Genomic DNA, 20,405 nt, shown 5'->3' on the forward strand with positions numbered 1-20,405 from the left:
AAAAAGCCAAACTTCTTCAAACGGAAGGGAAATGATACCAAAAGGATCCTGGAACATCAAAAATGAAAAGAGAGAAACAGTAGAGCCCGCATGGATAAACAGAACCCAATTTGTCACCTCCTGAGTTGTTGTTGTTTTTTTTTTAATTTTTTTAACATTTATTTATTTTTGAGACAGAGAGAGACAGAGCATGAACAGGGGAGGGGCAGAGAGAGAGAGGGAGACACAGAATCCGAAGCAGGCTGCAGGGTCTGAGCTGTCAGCACAGAGCCCGACACGGGGCTCGAACTCACGGACCGTGAGGTCATGACCTGAGCCGAAGTCGGACGCTTAACCGACCAAGCCACCCAGGTGCCCCTCCTGAGTTTCTTAAAACGTGTGTGATTGCTGGAAACACTGATCACGCAGAGCACCGTCTGACGGGGCTTTCAGAGTAAGTGCGTGGAATAATATACCAGACAGCAGTAGTAAGTTTTCTGCTTTCCACTGGAAACGGTACAGTACTGATTCTAAGTAGATCGTGACAAGTATGTATATTTTAATCCCCCAAACCATGACAAAACCTAAGATACGTAGTAAAAAAAAAATGCAATGATAAATTAAAAGGTAATATTAAAAAAGACCTAAATTACCACAAAGATGGGAAGAACGACCAAGTAAAAACAAACAGAAACGAAGAAAATGGTATGCCAAAATCCAAACAAGACTAATTTTATTAAATGTAAGTGGCCTAAAACCATCAATTAGAAGACAGGATTTTTCAGAAGAGATTTAAAAACTGATTTGCTACTCACAAGAAACTAACGTCAACCATAATGATACACGCAGACTGAAAGGAGAAGGCTGAAGAAAGAGATCTCATGCAAATGCCGATCAAAAGAAAGCTGGAGCGGTTACATGAATATCAGACAAGGGAATAAAAAAGGACATTCTGTCACGGTAAAAGGTCATCTCAACAACAAGATCTAATGGTCTTAAACGTGCATGCGGCTAACAACAGAGCCGCAAAACAGAGGAAGCACAGACTAACAAACCGAGAGAGACAAATCCAGAACTGCAGTCGGAGACTTCAACACCTCTCTCTCTTCTATCCGGCCACGGACGGAACTACCAGCACGCAGAAAAATCAGTACCTCAGCACCAGTGCAGAAGAACTGAACACCGCCCACCATCCAGATCCAACGGACATTCAGGCACGTTCTTTCAAGTACACGTGGAACGTTCACCAAGACAGACCGTAGCCTGGCTCCGAAACAAACCTTTTTAAGTTTAAAGGAACTGAAACCATATCAGACACGCTCTCTGACCATAACAGAATCAGACTAGAAATCAGTGACAGATACAAGAAAACCTTCCACCCTCCATTTTAAAAGAGGCTGAAGTCTGAGCTCGTGGAGCAGGGCCCAGCAGGCACGGGAGGCCTGGAGGGCCACGGATTCTGCCGCTGCCGCTCCCTGGTCCCGATCCACAGGGACCGCCGGTGGCCGGCAACTCCGGGGCTACCTGTGAGCCACAGACTGTTCCGGCTTGCACCTGCGTGCTGACCACCACTGCCAACTGCTGGGTTACGGAAATGCGGTGTGTAAAGCGCAGCCAACTTCAGCAGGCCTCTGCCGGCAGACCCAGAAAGGGCATCCGGGTCTCCTTCCCTTAACTCGACAGGACTTCCCTGTCCCACCTACACCTCTGCATATTCTTGGGAACCGTAACCAACCCCCAATTCCCATCTTTGGGGAATCCTAACACACTCTGCGGCCTCAAAGCGGCCATCAGGAAAACAAAGCGCACTCGATTTCCTAACACGTTCTGGAATTCCCCGAGACGACAACGTGTGGAGGTTAACAGATACCTGGTCAAACAGATAGACTGTGACATCATCAAAAAACGTCACCGCCTTCTTTTCTTTCTTCCAGTCGTCCGGCAGCTGGTCGATGGCGACAGAGGCCGCAGGTTTCAACAGGCTGCGCAGATGCCTCCCGTCCTCGTTGCTGAGGATCACGGGCACCGGGTGCTCAGTCTCGTCCTCCGACTCGGAGCTCAGGCTGTGCAGGTGAAACGCCCGCAGGTCTTCGTCCGAGTCGTCGCTGTTTTCATCCTCCTCGTCGGCATCCATGCCGTCCTCGGAGAGGTCCAACATGCCCGACACTCCAAGTTTCCCCAGGTACTTCCCTTCGACGTCCGGCTCCTTCAGCTTGGGGCCCTCGGAGTGGCCGCACGACGACTTCTCCGCCGTCACGTCCGCCGCGCTGCTGGGGCACAGGGTGGAACTCGCAAAGGCAAGGAGCTCGTTGGTGTTGGTTCCGGTGGAAGCGAGCGTGCAGGGGCGCTCCTCTGGTGCCTCGAAGTCATCGCTGCTGCTCAGCTCGGAGTTCCCCAAACTCAAGGGACTGCCGGCCTCGTCTTCGGGAGGCGGCGTCTGTTTGGAAACGTCAGGTGGTGCCGGTTCCGAAGTGTCTCTGGACGCCGGGTGACCGGAACTGTGCGAAGCGGGGAGACAGCTTCGGTCTGGCTGGCCGTGGCTGGTTTCCAGGCAACTGTCCTTGGCGCCAGGACTCTGCTCCGGCACGACCGGCTCAGGCAGCGGCTGGTCCGTTACCACCACCAAGGCCGAGGCCGAGGGTCCCGGGACGCCCTCGGACTTCTTGTCAGGCTCAGAGTCATTATCTGAGAAGTAGGCGGAGTCTCGGTACGAGCTCTGAGAGCCAGGCGCGAAAGTCTGCGAGGCCACTTCCGTACCCCTGTGGCCGTCGGCTGCGTCTGAGATGACGATGACCGGGTTGGGGGGCAGGGTGCCACGGCTGCCGTCGCCTGCCGTGGCCGCCTCCGCGGCCGAGGCGCCGTCGGGGGCGGGGTGCAGGGTCCATTCAGGGGACTCCAGGTTCTCCGTCTCGTAGCCACTGTCTGCAGGCTTATCGGGGGGCACGAGTTTCTGAGGAGTGTGAGAGCCTAAGGATCCCAATAAAACGTCACGGACATCCACCGAATCCAGAGAGTCCGGGGTCTCCACGGACTGTTCCGAAGTCGGAATGGGTGCTGACAAGCTGTCTTCTAGGAGGCTGTCTTGACTGGTCGAGTCTGAGGACAGGGCGGACACCAGGCCCCCCTCCTTGGCAGCCGCTTTACAATGCAGCTCACTCAGGGCGTCCGCACCTTCCGAGCTTTTCTCCAGCGCACGGTCAGCGTGTCGGTCTTCTGAGAGCGGCTGATTTGGGAAGTTCTGTCTCAATTCTGGAACGCTGCTTCCTATACTCACCTCCTCGGCAAAAATGTCATCAGTAAGAACCGGGTCACTTTTGGTCAGTGTCAAGGCCTCTTCGCTTTGGCGGGTCAGGTCCCGGGACCGGTCACCAACACCGTGTGCTCTGGCAGCCGCTGCGGGAGTTTCTACCGTGATGGTCACAGGGTCCGGATTCGTTTCTTGGCAGAGACCGTCTTCGTGGCTACGGACATCCGAGCATGTGGGTTCTCCCTGCTTCGGGGACGTATCTGGAGGTAAGCGGGGAGATGTTCCTTCTGTCTCCAGCGAGGTAGGAGGTACCCGCGCTTCTGGGGAAGACTGTAATGAGGTGTTCAAAGTGCTGTCCTTGAACACGACACCTGCATCCTGACCCTTGGCGCTGAGGCTTTCCTGCAGCAAAGGAAAGCCTGGTTTGTTCTCGGCAAACTTCACTTCAGTACCTAAAGAGTTCCTATGTGGAGTTTCTAATATCGTTTCGGTGAAGCCAGCGTTTTTAAGTTCTGTTTGAAGATCATTTAGATGTTCTTTGTCACACAGTGAGTCTTTTAGTAGGTTTTTCTCTTGAAGAAACAAAAAGTTTGCTGACAGCTCTTGAACGTTCAGTGGATCAAAATTATCTTGGTGCATGAGGGTTTCTGATAAGCAAAGAGGCTCGCCGTCAAAAAGCTTACGGGGCTTATCTTTCTCAGAGTGGCACGTTACAACGGACTCTCTGGAGTCGTCCGGACTTGAACCGAAAGCGGTCGGCTTCAAGTCGGTTTGAACTCCATTTAGTTCCATCAAGTCAAATATCTTTTGGTGACTGGGCAGATCCTCTGATTTGTCAAGATCACTAAATATACTGTTGAAAGGGCTCTCAGGGCCCCTGGGGACCTGCACGTCCTCGGGTACGCTGGAATCTTTGGGGTCTGCACCGCTTTGAAAGAAATCCTCATCTGTACTGGACTCCTCTAATTCAAGGTTCCGGAGTGTCAGGAGTTGGGGCGCCTCCTCGTGTATCCTTTCCGGGTTATCCATTTCAGTTGTGAGCAGTGCGGGTGGGTAATCAAGCTCCAAGTTGCTGCCGCCTTTTTCTTCCAACTGGATGTAATAGTCACTTCCAACAGAAAGGTTGTGGGCATCAAACACAGGGACCACTCCGGGGGCCCCACGGGGCACATCCTGGCCACTGTCATCTTGTTTCCCCGGCCCGGGGTCTGAAAGTGAACTCTCAAAAACTTCAACTGGAAAGAAGATGCTCGTGTAGGACAAGGCTTCGTCCGGGGGGCCCCGACCGCGCTCGTCAAAGTGGTCGTGCTTGGCTGCCTCCCAGACATACTCAAAGCTCAGGCCCTGGCTGGTCTCGGTCACGGTGAGGACTTCCTCCACCTCACGACCCAGCCGGTCCCTGGCGAAGTGGTCGAGGATTGGGAATGCCGCATTACTTGAAGTGTCTCTGCTGTTTGTATTCGGTTTAAGAGCATTCCACTGCTGCTCAAAGTCGACTTCGGAGTCCCTTTGGCTTTGCATCCGCAGGTAGGTGAGCAACCTGTGCACGTCCTCGGCCGCTGGTCTCTTGTCTGGGGACAGCCAGCAGAACTGCAAAACTTCGTACCTGGGCAACGATTCAGAGGTCATTAATGGAATGATGGTAAAACTGCTTTAAAACAAGAAAGGACTTCACGAGGACTCCCAAGCCAACGCGCACCTCAAAAGTGTCTATGCTATAATCACTGTCAGCCACATGAAGGATCTCGGTTCACGGTGAAATACACTATGGCACAAGAGGAAATGAAGAAACATAAGCGTTGGGCCTACTAATTTTGTGTGTTCCCGGGACATGTCCCAGTATCAGTGTTTGTCATTTTCCTTCTGGCGTCTACCCAGTGACTTATCCCCTGAATTTAGAAACAGTTTTAACATGATCTCCTCTTTAAAAAATCGCCACAGGTAGTCTACGTAGTAAAGAATGCACTTGTCTTACGTTGTTTAGATTGACTCGTTTTATTTTGTAAGAATTCTCAGAGACAAATGCGGTAGTGACTAATCTCTAACTCCTCCCCCCCACTGAAAAGCAACACTACAATCTTACGTAGCACATGGTCTCCTTAGATCATAAAAGGGGCTGAACGCGGAGGGAAACAGTAGAAAATGAAGTCCAAAGAAGAGAGCGAGGGGGAGCTGGGTCTTCGAAGGGTTGGCTGAATAGAGCCAACCTCCCACGACATAGCCACGAACAAAAGGGAAGACAAAGCAACTTCAAAGTGTTAACTGTAGGCAGTATGTGTCAAGTTATTCCAGGTGAGACAGTTCAGAGCGGTGTGGGAGCTGAGCATTGCCTCAGTGCATGGGGTTGCCTCGCTTCACGGGCAGTGCCTACTGGGCAGGCAGTGGTGTAGACAGAGGCTTAGAAAGAGGCGAACGTGATCCTGAATGGAAACGGAGTAAGAACTGGTCTGAAGACTCGTAAGAAGTAAATTTGTTTCGCAAATGTCAATATGCACTATGCAAATTAGCTTCTGCCGCCAACTTAAATATTACCCTTCCTGTGCTCTTTTCTCACATATTAGGTATCACTTACAAAAATAGCCTTATTTTTTTTTTTTTTAACTTTATTTATTTTTGAGAGGGACAGAGCATGAACGGGGGACAGGCAGAGAGAGAGGGAGACACAGAATCCAAACCAGGCTCCAGGCTCTGAGCTGGCAGCACAGAGCCTGACGTGGGGCTCAAACTCACGTGTGAGATCATGACCTGAGCTGAAGTTGGACGCTCAACCAACTGACTGAGCCACCCAGGCGCCCACAAATAGCTTCATTTTAAAACAGTTCCACAATAGGAAACTCCCTAATGTTGACTTTTCTAATTGGTTCAGGCTTCACATTTTTTCTTATTGCACAGAATACATAAACTCCTGCCTGTTGTACACTTTTTCCAAAACTAACATTACATTTTTAAAATATATGTTAATTCTAAAATCAGTTGTGGGGCGCCTGGGTGGCTCAGTCGGTTGAGCGTCCGACTTTGGCTCAGGTCATGATCTCACAGCTCGTGAGTTCAAGCCCCACGTCGGGCTCTGTGCTAACAGCTCGGAGCCTGGAGCCTGCTTCGGATTCTGTGCCTCCCTCTCTCTCTCTGCCCCTAACCCACTCACATTCTGTCTCTGTCTCTCTCAAAAATAAATAAATCATTAAAAAAAAAAAAATTAAAATCAGTTGTGAATGATACACAAATCTTGGCTTTTCACAACATTTATCGTTTAAAAACAGGGAATAAATACACTGGGGCGCCTGGGTGGGTCGGTAGGTTGAGAGTCCGACTCTTTCTTTTGGCTCAGGTCACGATCCCAAGGTCATGGGATCCGGCCCTGTGTCAGGCTCCTCAATGAGAGCCTGCTTAAGATTCATATTCTCTGTCCCTCCCCTCCCCTGTGCCCCTTCCTCCACTGGTGCTCCCCACCCCCTCTAAGATAATCAATCAATCAAAATGGGGAGTATACAACTAACACCCCCAGACAGAGGGTTTCCTTATCTTCTGAAGACAACAAAAAAGTAAAGTAGAGTTACCCACCATCTGTCAGAATAAGGCTGCTCCAGCTGGGGCTTAGGGAGTTTTGTGTCTCTCTCTCGAATGACCTGATTGAGAACATCTAAGTTGGAGAGGTTGGAATAAGGCTGAGCAGCATTATCAAAGAGCTCCCAAAGTGTCACACCTAGGGACCTGTGGAAAAAAGGAAACAGTCATTTCCTCCTCCCTTTAGATGTCGAATTTTTAACACCCACATTTTTATTAGTGACTTTAAGAATAAAGTGTGTACTGAAAAGGTTATTAAAGATAGCTCTTTAACGTGATTTTTAAAAAAAGGCAGCTTCAATACAATGAGGTCAAGTATGCCTCCTCACATTTGCTACAGAGTACTCTAGAAGCTTTGGCCAACGCAGAAAGGAAAACTTAAACAAGGAACGGGCATAATTATAGATAACAGCTAGTGTAACTGTCCACTTTGAAACTCAAGAAATTTTTTGGCACATCTTTAGAACGATGTAAGAGTTCAGTAGAACGGTGAGATACAAGAGGAACATCCTGAGGCAGACAAAGAAATCCCGCTCGCGACAGTTGTAAACAGTTGGGTTTGGCTGCTGTTTCGGAGGGGCTTCTTCCCGTCATCCTGCCAGCTACCCGTGGGCCAGAAGAGGCCACCTGCCAGAGCCTCTCCATGCCTCCAGGCCCACGGCTGTTACCACAGGCAGAAGGGAATGCCCCCTCCTGGGACCCATCCCCCTCCCTCACACCAAGTCCTCTGTCGCCACGGACACAGCCTCTGCGGCTCAGCCAGAGGGACACTTACTCTCCACCTCCTCTAAGCAGTCTCTGCGTCTCCACCTGGGTCGCAGGTGGCATCTCCTGGCCACTGCAATGGCTCCCAAGCCTGGCTGACTATCTGTGTCATCTGGGAACCCCCCACCCCAAGGACTCTCACGTGATAATGTAGGTGTGGCCTAGGAAACTGCATTTAAAGGGGTGCCTGGGTGGCTCGGTCGGTTAAGCAGTTAAGCGTCTGACTTCGGCTCAGGTCACGATCTCGTGGTTCGTCAGTTCGAGCCCCACATCGGGCTCGGCGCTGACAGTGCAGAGCCAGCTTGGGATCCTCTCTCTTTCTCTCTCTCTCCCTCTCTCTCTGTCCTTTCCCCCACTCACGATTTCTCTTTCTCTCAAAATAAAAAAATAAACTTAAAAAAAAAAAAAAGTTCCCTAGTGATTCTGACCTCCATCCAGGTTTGGGTGTGGATGGTTTACATGACCTGGGATCGAGGCCTCCAGGTGTTTGTTTGAATAATAAACTGCATTAAATAAATACGTTTATTATCTGATACTGTACAGTACAACGTAACTTATGAGTTAATTTACGTTAACTTCACAAATCAGTGAAAGAAAGCACATTCAGAATCTAAGTTGAGAGATCACTTCTGTCAGAGGAAACAAAATAGACCCAAATCTCCCAACTCAATTCAAGAAGGAAAACACACCTTCTCGCCGGCACAGACCTGCCAGAGGCAGAGGGTCGTTCTGGATACAAAACAAGTTTAAGACGCTATCGATGACTTTAGGGAGTCTACAATTTAAGTGAGGAAAATAAGAAATTCGCTGCCTCAGCCGGTGTGAGCTTGGGCACATGACCCTACCCGTCGCAAGTCTCCAAACGCCTGCTCTAAAACTCCCTCTCTCGAGAAGGCCCGTTCCCAAACCAAAGCCCTCGCCGGCCCCTGGCTGACCCTGTTGTTCAGGAAGCATGAAGCATGGGCTTTCTCGACTCCCCACCCCCCACCCCTAACATCTCCGGTCTCCCTTTCTCATCTCCTCACACAGGCCACAGAGAAGAGCCGTGTCCCCTCATCAAGGTCTGTCCCTGCCCCGGGGCTCTCTGTGCTATGCTGTGCAGTCTCCTGCAGGACAGCCGCCGTCAGTCACGGCCCCTCACCCCTAGCTGCGGAATTCTTTACCTTGAACTGGCCCTTGCCTCCTCGAGTACCACTGGCCTCCTCCTTCTGGGCAGAAAAATGTCCTGGGGGTCTTACCCACTCTTCCAGCAAAACTCTGGGAGAGGTCCCTCCCGTCCCCCCTGGCACAGGGCAGCGCGGCCCCTGCCGCAGGCTGACGTCGGCAATGCTGCCCGCCCTACCGCTAGACTTGTCACGGTGTCAGAAACCAGGGGTGGGCTCTGTGTCCAGGAGCACAGGCTAAGCTCTCAGGTTAAACACCCTGCTAGGAATAGTAAAAATTTGGACAAAACATTAAAATTATCTTTTTAAAGGCATCACAGATGAGATAAGATAGCATGGAATTACCAGGAAAAACCCTAGAACTTGAAGAGCTAAGGAGAATACTAAAACCACCTCTGAGGGGCCACTGGGTGGATCAGTCAGTTGAGTGCCTGACCCTTGAATTCTGGCTCAGGTCATGATCTCATGGTTTGTGGGATTGAGCCCCACACGCCAGGCTCCAAGCTGTCAGCACTTGGTATTCTCTCCCCCTCTCGCTGTCCCTCCCCCCACCAAAATAAATAAATAAACTTGAAAAAAAAATAGAGGGGCACTTGGGTGGCTCAGTCTGTTAAGTGTCTGACTTCGGCTCAGGTCATGATCTCATGGTTCGTGAGTTTGAGCCCTGCATTGGACTCGGTGCTGACAGCTCAGAGCCTGGAGCCTGCTTCGGATTCTGTGTCTCCCTCTCTCTCTGTTCCTCCCTTGCTCGTGCTCTGTCTCTGTCTCTCTCAAAGATAAACAAACATTTCAAAAACAATAGAACCACCTTTGAGCTGGTGCATTTGCTGAATCACAGAACTTGGGCTTTTGGGGTCTTGGTTTACAAAGCTCAATGGGGATGGTGGGGGTGGTGAACAGGCCAAAGCCCTGGGCCTGTGCAAAGTAAGGGGAATCACAGAGAGACCTCCTCACCATAAAAATAAGCTTGGGGCGCCTGGGTGGCTCAGTTGGTTAAGCGGCCGACTTCGGCTCAGGTCATGATCTCGCGGTCTGTGAGTTCGAGCCCCGCATCAGGCTCTGTGCTGACAGCTCAGAGCCTGGAGCCTGTTTCAGATTCTGTGTCTCCCTCTCTCTGACCCTCCCCCATTCATGCTCTGTCTCTCTCTGTCTCAAAAATAAATAAACGTTAAAAAAAAAAATTTAAAAATAAATAAATAAATAAATAAAATAAGCCTGCTCCCACCCCCTCCAGGAGCCTGAAAGGCAAGCTGACTTGGCACTGAGGGGCTCTGAGTAAGTGTTTGCGTGTGTGTGTGTGTGTGTGTGTGTGTGAGAGAGAGAGAGAGAGAGAGAGAGAGAGAGAGAGAGAGAGAGACTCTGTGTGTGTGTGTGTGTGTGTGTGTGTGTAAGGGGGGGTTGGCCCCTAACAAGCTGTAACCACAGAGCTGCCCCTTGATTGGATCTGCAGCCCAAATTCACATCACCTGAGTGGTCAAAAAAACCCTCAAGCTGAATATGTAAAGCACAGTCCCCTTACACGGCAGGACAACCCCGGTATCCGACACACATAAGTAAGTGTAGATCCTCTCGGGAGGAATGCTCCTCGATTCTCGGTTTCCGAGATCCTCACCCCAAGGAAACGAGGCAGCATCAAGAGCCAGCAAGATCAAATCCACAAAGACTTCAGATACTGGAATCACCTGACACAGATCACAACCCAACTGTTAAGAACACTGGGACAGGTTTTAAAAAATCCAGTCGACTTCCTCCAACTGAAAAGTCAATAGCTGAACCATAGAACCTAGTAGACAGATTTCACAGAAGAACAGACACACTTGAAGAGAGTTTTAAAGAGAGACAGAATTAGTGGCTGGAGCACAGGTCTCGAAAATTATCTAGAGTGTGGCACAGAGAGTCAGAGAGACAGAGTGTAAAAAGGAAGAGATTAAGAGACAGAAGGCCGAGCAGGAAGGCAAAAAACACACGTCTAATTAGACTTCCCAAAGGACAGAAATGGAGCAGAGGCAGTACTTGAAGGGTAAGGGCTGAGAACACCATCAAACTACAGATTTGAAAAAGCCAAATAAATCCCAAGCAGAAAAACATAAGAAATCCACACCCATACACATCAGAGTGAAACTACAAAAAGAGAAGACAGAGAGAAGAGTTTAACAGCAGCCAGACAGCAGAAGTCACATTACCTTCAAAGGGCTTAGGGAGACTTACAGCTGACTTCTCAATAGCAACAATGGAAGCCAGAAGACAGTAGAATGATCTCTTCAATATGCTGAGAGAAAGTAACTGTCATCAAGTAAAAACATATTTCAAAAACGAGGACAAAATAAAGGTATGTTCAGACGCACAAAAACCCGAGGGTCTGTTACCAGCAAGCAGGCCCTCACTACGGGAAATTCTGAAGGACGTACTTCAGACAAAGGGTGAATGATCCCAGATGGAATGTCTGAGATTTGAAAGAAAAAAAGAAAAGAAAAGAGAACTTAGAGCAAAGGGATTTGATTACGTGGATCAACCTAAACAAAAAACCGCTAAAAAACCAAACAAACAAAAAAAAAAACAACCCCAAAATCCAAAAACCAAAAAAACAAAAAAATAATAAGAAGAACAATGTCTTGTGAGGGTAAAAGAAAAAAAAAAAACCCCAGCAATTACGTATTGTGTGTGTGCGTGTGCATACACGCGTGTGGGGGGCAGGTGTATAATCAAACCAAGTTAAAGTCTGTTAAAGTATCCTGAGGGCCTTGCAATGTTCAGAGAGAGAGGGCCAAGACATGAACTGATATATTAGACTACAGTAAGTGGAATACACGTTATAACTTCTAGGGTAACTTTTAATAAAAGTACAGGACTAGAGTATACAGCTCCCAAACTAACAGGAAAAAGAAGTTAAAAAAAAAAATCAATCCAGATGAAGGCAGGAAGAGGAAAAGAAAACAGAAAAGGCAGGGTAATAGTACAAAAAAATGTGTACACAAATTAAGAAAGCTGTAACAGAAATTGTTAGTCAAGGACGTAAACGCATTTCTTTTTCAACTTCCATTAAACTGATCTCCTACAAATCACAGTATTACATAATGGTCCAAACTTCTGTTTTTTCGTTCACTGCAGTCAATATTTAAAACGTCTATCATACTGTAGGCCCAACAGTCGACACAGAAAACAGACCCGGTTCCTACATTTATGGACCTTATTACTGTTGAACGGGTAAGAGAAAAGTTAATGATATCACAGTTGTGATAATTGCCAGGATGTCAATAAACTGTCTTTTTCACACCGTCGGGCACTCCTACGTTCCTACATCTTATTCAACTATTTCTCCTTAAGCACTCAAGGAGAAAGAAGTTAAGTCTTGGCTACACAAAAGTCGAACAGAATGGCAAATCAGTACGTACCAGATATTACTATATTTCGTTTGATCTGCAGTTAGTAGTCTGTCTTGAAAGCTGGTTACTAGTTCTGGAGCAGTCCATCGCAGAGGGAAAATTTTTTTATCATCTGTTTCAATATAATCCTCCTGTTTTATTAGAAAACATACAGAATTTTTAATTCTATTATGTTTTTTAGCGAAGTCAATGATTTAATACCAGGTCATTCTCAGAAAACAAATACTCAACCCAAAAGACACATCAGACAAAGAAGTGGGCGTCAAGAGAGATTTTCTGGGCAGGAGGTGGGTGAGGTTTTTCTCTGAAGCCTCCTGGGCTCCATGAGCTGCTTTCTGAGCCATGAACGCTCGCCCAGCCATGAACCTTCCTTCCTGGAAAAGGAAGGTACGCCACGTCGGATGCACAGAACACAGACTCCGAGCAAAACATCTTTTAAAACATGCTGGGCCTCATGCCCCAAGTACGACAGCAGTGCCTACGTTACTGAATAAAAGCACAGACTTGAGAATGACACAGACTGGGTTGTAAGTCCAGGCTCAACCGTTCACCTGCTGGCTGACCCTGGGCAGCCAACAAATATGCTAATAAGCCTTTTTCTTTACCTGTTAAATGGGGATCATACAATTCCCACCTCCCTTTATGGTGAGGATTAAATGAGATAATGCCCGCAATTACTTCATGGTGCCTGGTAGACAGCAAGGGCTCAAGACACTAGAGGTACCGTGTGGACAAATAACCAACTTACATTTGCATAATGTACTTCAGTTACAAAATACTATGAAAATATGACCCCGGGGTCCTCACAAGAACCCCGTAAGACAGAACAGACACGAACCTCGTGTCACTGCTGCTGGCGTGGAGCCAGGACAGTCACATTCTTTGCCCCACGTCACACTACCTCATGCAGTTGGGCTATACAAAAACAAGTGAAAACCTCAACTACCTCTTATCTTCTTTGGGGATACAGAGTTATGGCAGAGTTTAAAAATCTAAACTTCTAAGCTTACTCAATTTGGGCCAAAACTCTACTGGACAAATATTGATATGACATGCACGGTATTATTTTTTGATACAGGTGGTCATGAATTATTGCCCATTGGTTCATGCTAAAATTTATTATGCACCATCAAATTACATCAATTACACAGTGTAAAAGTCTTTTTACCCAAAGCCTTTGGAAAGTGGTCACAAAACCTCAGCACAGAGCCACTCATCTCGACCAACTGCTCGTCAGAAGCCAACAGTACCATTAAAATGAACAAACCGCTCTCCAGAAAGGCAACGTAGCCAAGATCTTACCCTCCTTTGACGAACAGGGTGGCATTTGTGATATGACCACCTCGGGACTATGAAATCAAATCAGCTTCAGGAGAGAATCTTTAAACCTTGGCTTACCTTGTACCTGCTGAGTCCTATCCCATAATCTCCCACTTTCACATTTAGATCCGAGGTAAGGAAACAATTCCGCAGGGCTAAATCACTGAAAACAGAAAGAGGGATGTGAGCATGAGGACAACGGGAACCCGCAAACAGCACAATGTGACCTCAGATTTGCTACAAAGCAGAGTGGTGTGCTGGGCTCCCTGGCTCCATAACGTTTTAGATTCTTTTTTAACGGGAAAGGGATTATATGTCACGTTCTTTGTTACTTAAGTCCCTGGTGACGATCAGATGGTTTTACAAACAACTGCTAAGGTTAAACGCTGACCACGTCTTTACCTTGTGCTGTGTCAATACCAGATCAATGGCTCATTTCCCAATGTTTTAAGAGTGACCAAGAATTCTAAAATACTAAATTGTCTGAATAGTTTTTTACAGTAACTTGTATTACTTGAGTAACAGTCTAGTGGTAGTCTGTTTATTAGGAGTATAGATGAATAAAGTTACAGCCTCAAGCACCTAAGCACATTTTTAATAATGTTTGCTTTTTAACTTTTTTTTCTCAAAGACATGTGAGCATTTTAAGGAGGCCCTTTCCAAATTACTTCTTGCAAACCTCACCTCTCCACAGGTAGGTAAAGAACACATTTTCAGGACTTGCTTAAAACAGTTCGTTTGTATCGTTTATTTAAGAACATGTTAATTCTCAAAAACATACCCAGTGAAAAGTAAAAACTGCTTTTTCGGAAGGAACTTTCCATACAGACAATAGAGTCAACACTTCGGATTTTGGTATAAGCCCTTAATCATCTTTTAATCTTTTTTATCTTTTTAATCATCATTCGGCATAGGAATTAAAAAGCCCACTAAGTCAAGACAGAAAAGCATACTGAATTTAGTTTCAAATCATAAAGTTATCAAAAGCTGGCTTTCTGTGGTCCAATACTCCACATGTCTGTCTTCCTCTGATCGTAGAAGACAATCCTATAGTGATTCCATTCTTATCTTCAAAGATTTTACTCTTCAAAGCTTCCACGTGGGGAACAGGACGCTAATGAGGCTGGTGACGGCAGCACTGATTCAGGCACACATCAGTGGCTGTTATTTGCAAAGCACTCACTCTACACGGGCACTTCTCTGAGCTCCAGCCACGTATTAACACATATACTCTTCACGACGAACCTTTGAGGCAGATGCTATCATGCTCCTTATTTACAGATGAGGAAGCAGGCCTAGGAGCAAAGGAACTCCACTAGGGTGGCAGAGCCAGCGAGAGGCCGTCCCCACCAGTAACTGCCAGCGACAACACGTCAGGCCAGCAAGCAGAGGGCTGTTTCATGCGTACGGCTGGTCCTCGATGAACAGGTGCGGACTGAGACCTCCGACGGGTTATGTTCAACTCTTCTCTACGCTATGTTTGCTAGTGGTAATTTTCAGTGTTCATTCAGAAGCTTTCGGGCCTGTGGTGTCTGGGAGCAACAGAGAAACTCCCAATCTTTTTTTTTAGTATTTATTTATTTTGAAGGTGAGAGAGCGCGTGCACATACGTGGGTGAGGGGCAGAGAGAGAGAGGAGATAGAGAATCCCAAGTGGGCTCCGTGTTGTCAGCACAGAGTCTGACGCAGGGCTCGATCCCATGAACTGTGAGATCATGACCTGAGCCAAAATCAAAAGGTGGACATTTAACCGACTGGGCTAACCAGGTGCTCCAAGAAACTTCCCATTTTGTTTTTCAATGTTCGTTTGTTTTTGAGAGAGAGAGAGAGAGACAGAGAGAGGGAGACTGAGGGTCTGAAGTGGGCTATGAGCTGACAGCAGAGAACCTGACACGGGGCTTGAACTCACAAAGATCGAGAGATCACGACCTGAGCTGAAGCTGGGCATCCAACCGACTGAGCCACCCAGGTGCCCCAAAACTTCCAATCTTAAGAAAATCAGTCTCCTTGTTTGGAACGAAGGAGGCAGGAGGGAGGAAGAATCAATACGCCATTTGAGAGCAGGGAAGCGGACACACTTCCAGGCAGGTAGCACCGTGCGCGGGACCGGCAGCCGCAACAGGACAGGGCCGCGGGTTCCGCCAGCAGAGGTTCGGTGTCGAGCACCCCTGACAGGCATTTCCGCAGTCTCCGTTGACAGATCCTTCTTAACCTTCCCCACGTCCCCCTCCTCGGGCCGGAGTTAAAAGCCTCATTCCACCGGGGCCCCGCGCGTGCCGCCTGACGCTGGCAGGGGCACCTGCAGAGGCCTCGGCGCCTTCCCCGCGGGCCGTCCATCCGGGCCGTCCGCCCAAGCGGCTCCTGGGCCGCTCCGCTTCCCTGCTCCTCACGCCCGCTCAGTGCAGGTCCTGACACACATTGGACGCGAGGGCTACGGAAAAGACGAAAAGTTACAGAAGCGAAAGGCCACGGCTCTCACTGTAAAAGGCATCCTAACACTCGAATACGACCCGGCCAGTGTTCTCAGGGAAACGCTCCTGGTCGCCTGGAAACCGAAGCGATGAGGCCAAAAACGGGGATGCGGCTGGGGGGGCTTGCACACCTGCCCCCTGCCTCCACCCCACACAGACCCAGAGCCACACACGGCCCAGGGGGAAAAGCGGCAGACAAAGGCGACCCGGGGCAGGTCACTTAACACATCAGAGCCTCAGTTTCCGCAGGAACAAACAGGGACGCACACTCACAAGCTTTCGCAGGGGTAAAATAAAGCTACATACGAAAGGTCTCCAATTTGACGCAAAATTGCTACAAACCTTCTCTGAAGCCCAACAGTACGCAAAGCAAAAGACCAGAAAAACACAAAGGCGTAACTTAACGGCACAGGTAATTCTTGACGTCAATGGCTGCTTTGGGTCGGGGAATACAAACATATGCAGCATATTCTCCTTCAAGTTGAAAAACAGGTCTGGTGGTGAGGGTGCCAGACGATCTCGCCCCGACAGGCTCCGTCTGGCTCGGTCCCCACGGCCGTCGCCTCCGCTGTGTGAGTGCAGCAGGCCGACACGGGAGGCGGGAACCCACAGATCTGAGGAGTTCCCCACCCGGGTTCACCAGGAAGCATCGCTGCTTGCTCTCAGCTCACACCAGAGCTAGTGTTAACCCATCTCCAGAAGGACTGCTCGACTGGAAACAGCTCGGCGGGGCCGGAGCCATTTTCAAAATGGCTCTATTTATGTTACCTACACTCTCCTGAGACGGCCCAACTCCTGACAAAAAGAGTAACAGACGGGAAGCAAAGTTACTGCAACTTCGCACTGAATATTCTTCTAGGGCGTGACGTACATTATCTTAAGTCATCTTGACAAAGCACTTCAGGAAAAAGATGATCCCTTCACAGAAGAGACAGGGTCGGAAGGATTAAAGGTCGGCGCGTATCTTCTGACGAGCGCTGAATTAACAACTTGAGCCCCAAACCCCTGCTTTGCTCGCAGCGCTCTGCCTCTGGCAGCCGTGAAAGTGTTAAAATAATCATTCCGTGGTTCTGAAGAAACTGCAAGATGTGGCTCAGAAAGATGCGAGCACAAGACGAAAGCAAACGGGTTCTGAAACGGCACCCAGGACACGGTCTTGACCGCTTTTGCTCCTGTTTACTAGGTAAGTCCTTGCTAGCTGAACCACGCTGCATTTAGTGAGCGCCCGCTGCATGCCAGGCACCCGCCAGGCTCTGCGTGTACACAGAACACCTGCACCGTGAAACGCTGGGTGGGCCCTGAGGAAAAGGTTTGGCCAGGATGCCGTCCACCACCAACGGCCTGGGCTTGGAGGCCCGGGGATCACACCAAGCCTTCAGTTCTCCGCTCTCCGCAGGGCTGGGCCACAGCTGACACTGAGGTGGATGGTCAGGCTGCTAGGGGTCTCCACCCCTGGTTATGGCTCATCTCCTCACCGGAAACAATGACCAGACTGCACAAAATACATAAGGAAGCGGTTTTCAGGTCCCACACAGCGGACAGCCCAGGGCTCCCACCCTGAAGAGAAACCAAATACCAGAGGTGAGCTCCACATGCGCTCCAGCTTTCCGTGGAGGGTCCTTCCCAAACCACGGCACAGATGCAGAGCCCAGAGAGCAACAGCCTCCTTGGACGGCGGAAGCAGAGGCTGCCGGGGAGGCTGACCTGTAGGGCAAGGTGTAAGGAGAAGAGGGGTAGGCGGAGAGAGCACGCGAGGGCCCCTCTGAGTCTTGTCTGCGGCCACCTCCTGAGCTGCGGTGCCCTGGAGGAGAACGAGGGGCTGACAGAGGACACTCCCCAGAGCCAGCAAGACGGTCAGCGTGCAGCGACTGCCCTCAACACCCTGGTGACGCCCCTCAAAGTCCTTAAGCAGGAGGGGACTCTGACATAAGGCAGTCCCCTGGGCCTGTCCTGAAGACATCCAAACCAGGGCGGGGCCAAGCTGCCAACGAACTGCCCTCCGGACACAACCGCATCACACTCGGCGTGCGTCGGGATCACGAAGAAGGTGAGTGAAAACGCAGTAGGCCTGCGGTGGGGCCGGTACTCCCCATCACACAACTCCCAGAATCCAAGCCGGGGCTAAAAGGCCACATCAGATCAGGGTCAGAGAAGGCCGGCGTGTTTCAGGTGTGCACGTTTTAGCAAATGACAAACCAGCGGGCTTAAGAACACAGCACTACACCACGGGTCCCAGAACACTGACTTTCCCAAAAGGCCCAGGACCATCTAGAAAAAAATGGAACATTCAATACATTACTTAGCACCGATGATTTTAAACTGACACCTAGGGTCCCAAGGCAAAGCGGCCCTTCCCTCGAAGACACCCACTTTCACCTTCCCTCTGCTTCTCGCACACACTCCTCCTGCGGTGCGCATCCCTTCCCTGGCGTGGCCGGCCCCCACCTTCAGCTCTGTCCTCCCTAATCCTCTCTGCACAGCATACCTGCATTTTGCATTAACTGGGTTATTGGAATACTAGGCTTTTTCTGAGGCTTCCTGAAGCACAGTTTTTTAATTTTCTTTTTTTAATTAAAAAAAATTTTTGAGGGGGGGGGGGCGCTTGGGTGGCTTGGTCAGTTAAGTGTCCAACTTCAGCTCAGGTCTGATCTCACCGTTTGTGAGTTCGAGCCCCGCATCAGGCTCTGTGCTGACAGCTCAGAGCCTGGAGCCTGCTTCAGATTCTGTGTCTCCCTCTGTCTCTGCCCCTCTCCCGCGCTCTTAAAAATAAATAAACATTAAAAAATGTTCCTCCCCCAGCTCCACCCTCCAGGTAACATGTTTCGACAGACTGGTAGCTATAATCTTTTTGTACTTTTCCCATACACATAGTATACACACAAGAAGGCATTTGCTCTATGCGACATTACGCCCACCTCTCTACATCCTCGCTTTTTTTCATTTTTTACTCAACATCATCACACAATGCGGAAAGCCCTCGGAGTCACCAGCACAGCAGCTGTCCCTCCGGTAGCCGTGTGGTACTTCCACAGTGCCCGATGGACTGAGATGGGTTCTCGCTCCCCACAGTGAACCTTGCTTTGTTGTGGTTTTTTTTGTTTTGTTTTGTTTTGCTGCCCCTTCAGACGACACGGTGCAGTAACAGATCGTTCTCATCCATGTCCTTAAGTTCCAGGGCTTCCATGTCCTAGGGAAGTGAGTCTAGCAGGGGGTAAAGGGAACGTGGATTTCTAATTATACAGCTCCCGCCCTGAAAGCTCTTCAAAATTTGTAATGATTTACACGAAATTCAGGAAACTCCCCCACATCCCTACCAGCAACAGACGCAGGGGCTCCTTTAGTTCTGAGGTTCTGTGACTTTGACCTGCGTGTCCCTAGCTACTGAATGTGATCATCCTCCCGTCCGCTGGCCCGGCCCTGTCTCTGCCCGTCTTTCTAGGGGTCGATGTTCTCTCGCCAATTCTGAGGCCCGCTGTGTATCGTGAACATTTGCCCCCCGGGCCGCTCCTTGCGTTGGCAGCTACATCTTCGCAGGTGTGTCGTCCACGGACTTTGTCACGGTGTCTGTTGCCACACAAAATATTTCATTTGCAGAGAACAGTCAGCCTCTGATGTAGTATCTACCCTTTATTTTACAACTCCCGGGCTTCCTACCTCAGGAAAGGAAGACCTTCCCAGACAGGAGGTCTTGCTCATCCCTCGGTAACACATACACACAGCCTTCTGGAATTTTGCCGGAATCACCTTTATTTCTTAACGTCTTTATTTTTATATACAGGGTGGTGCAGAGGTCCAGTACTTTCACCGATGGGTAACGAACTATGCCCACATCGGATAGGACATAGCCACCTTTTCCCCAGTGACAGGAACATCACTTTGCCATACATGAACTTGCTCCTCATACTGGCCACTGTCCACTTACCTGTTTCTCCATCGAAACCGTCCTGATCTCTATCTCAGTGGCTGACTTTGAGTTCTGATACCTCGTAAAGCAAGCCTCCCTTGCTGCCCCAATTCACCTCTTTTTCATACTTCACTGGCTCTTCTAGACATTTATTTTTCCATATAAAGCTGAAGATAATTTCACTCCCCCTCCAAAATCGTGTGAGGATTCTTACTGGAATTGTTTGTGAAGCTTACTTCTCAATTTTGAGTTAACGGACATCTTTGTGCTGCCTGCCTTCCCACCATAAAACGGGGCACATCTCTCCATCTGCTCGCGTATTTTACGTCCTTCAGTAAGACTGCATAGCTGTCTCCACGCAGTCCTGTGTCTTTCTCACATAAATTATTCCCAAGTAATTTATAATGAATTATAACAGATAATTTTGTGGCGCTGGTAAAAATGGGATGGGTTTTCTGGCCTCACTTCCAGGTATACTTTAGTATATCTATAAGCAAGCTACAGTAAATTCTCACTGATTTTGTTTTTTAAAGAAACTAGTATCTTGCTGTTTCTCGATATACAGTATCATGCCACCAGTAAAAAAGGGTGCCTAGTGAGTGCTTAGGGT

General features: G+C 49.0%; 1 protein-coding gene across 2 annotated transcripts in view; it reads right to left on the reverse strand.

Moving 5' to 3' along the window:
* LMTK2 (lemur tyrosine kinase 2) overlaps positions 1–20,405 on the reverse strand; it is a 79,897-nt gene that overhangs the window by 7,136 nt on the left and 52,356 nt on the right. For both annotated transcript variants that reach the window (XM_027042238.2, XM_027042237.2), the window contains exons 8-11: positions 13,500–13,584; positions 12,111–12,232; positions 6,788–6,937; positions 1,850–4,832 (exon numbers count right to left, since the gene is read on the reverse strand). In XM_027042238.2, the coding sequence (XP_026898039.1) occupies positions 1,850–4,832; positions 6,788–6,937; positions 12,111–12,232; positions 13,500–13,584 (3,340 nt within the window). The remainder of the gene's footprint in view (positions 1–1,849; positions 4,833–6,787; positions 6,938–12,110; positions 12,233–13,499; positions 13,585–20,405) is intronic.

The sequence above is a fragment of the Acinonyx jubatus genome, chromosome E3, assembly GCF_027475565.1.
Source record: "Acinonyx jubatus isolate Ajub_Pintada_27869175 chromosome E3, VMU_Ajub_asm_v1.0, whole genome shotgun sequence".
Classification (NCBI taxonomy): Eukaryota; Metazoa; Chordata; class Mammalia; order Carnivora; family Felidae; genus Acinonyx; species Acinonyx jubatus.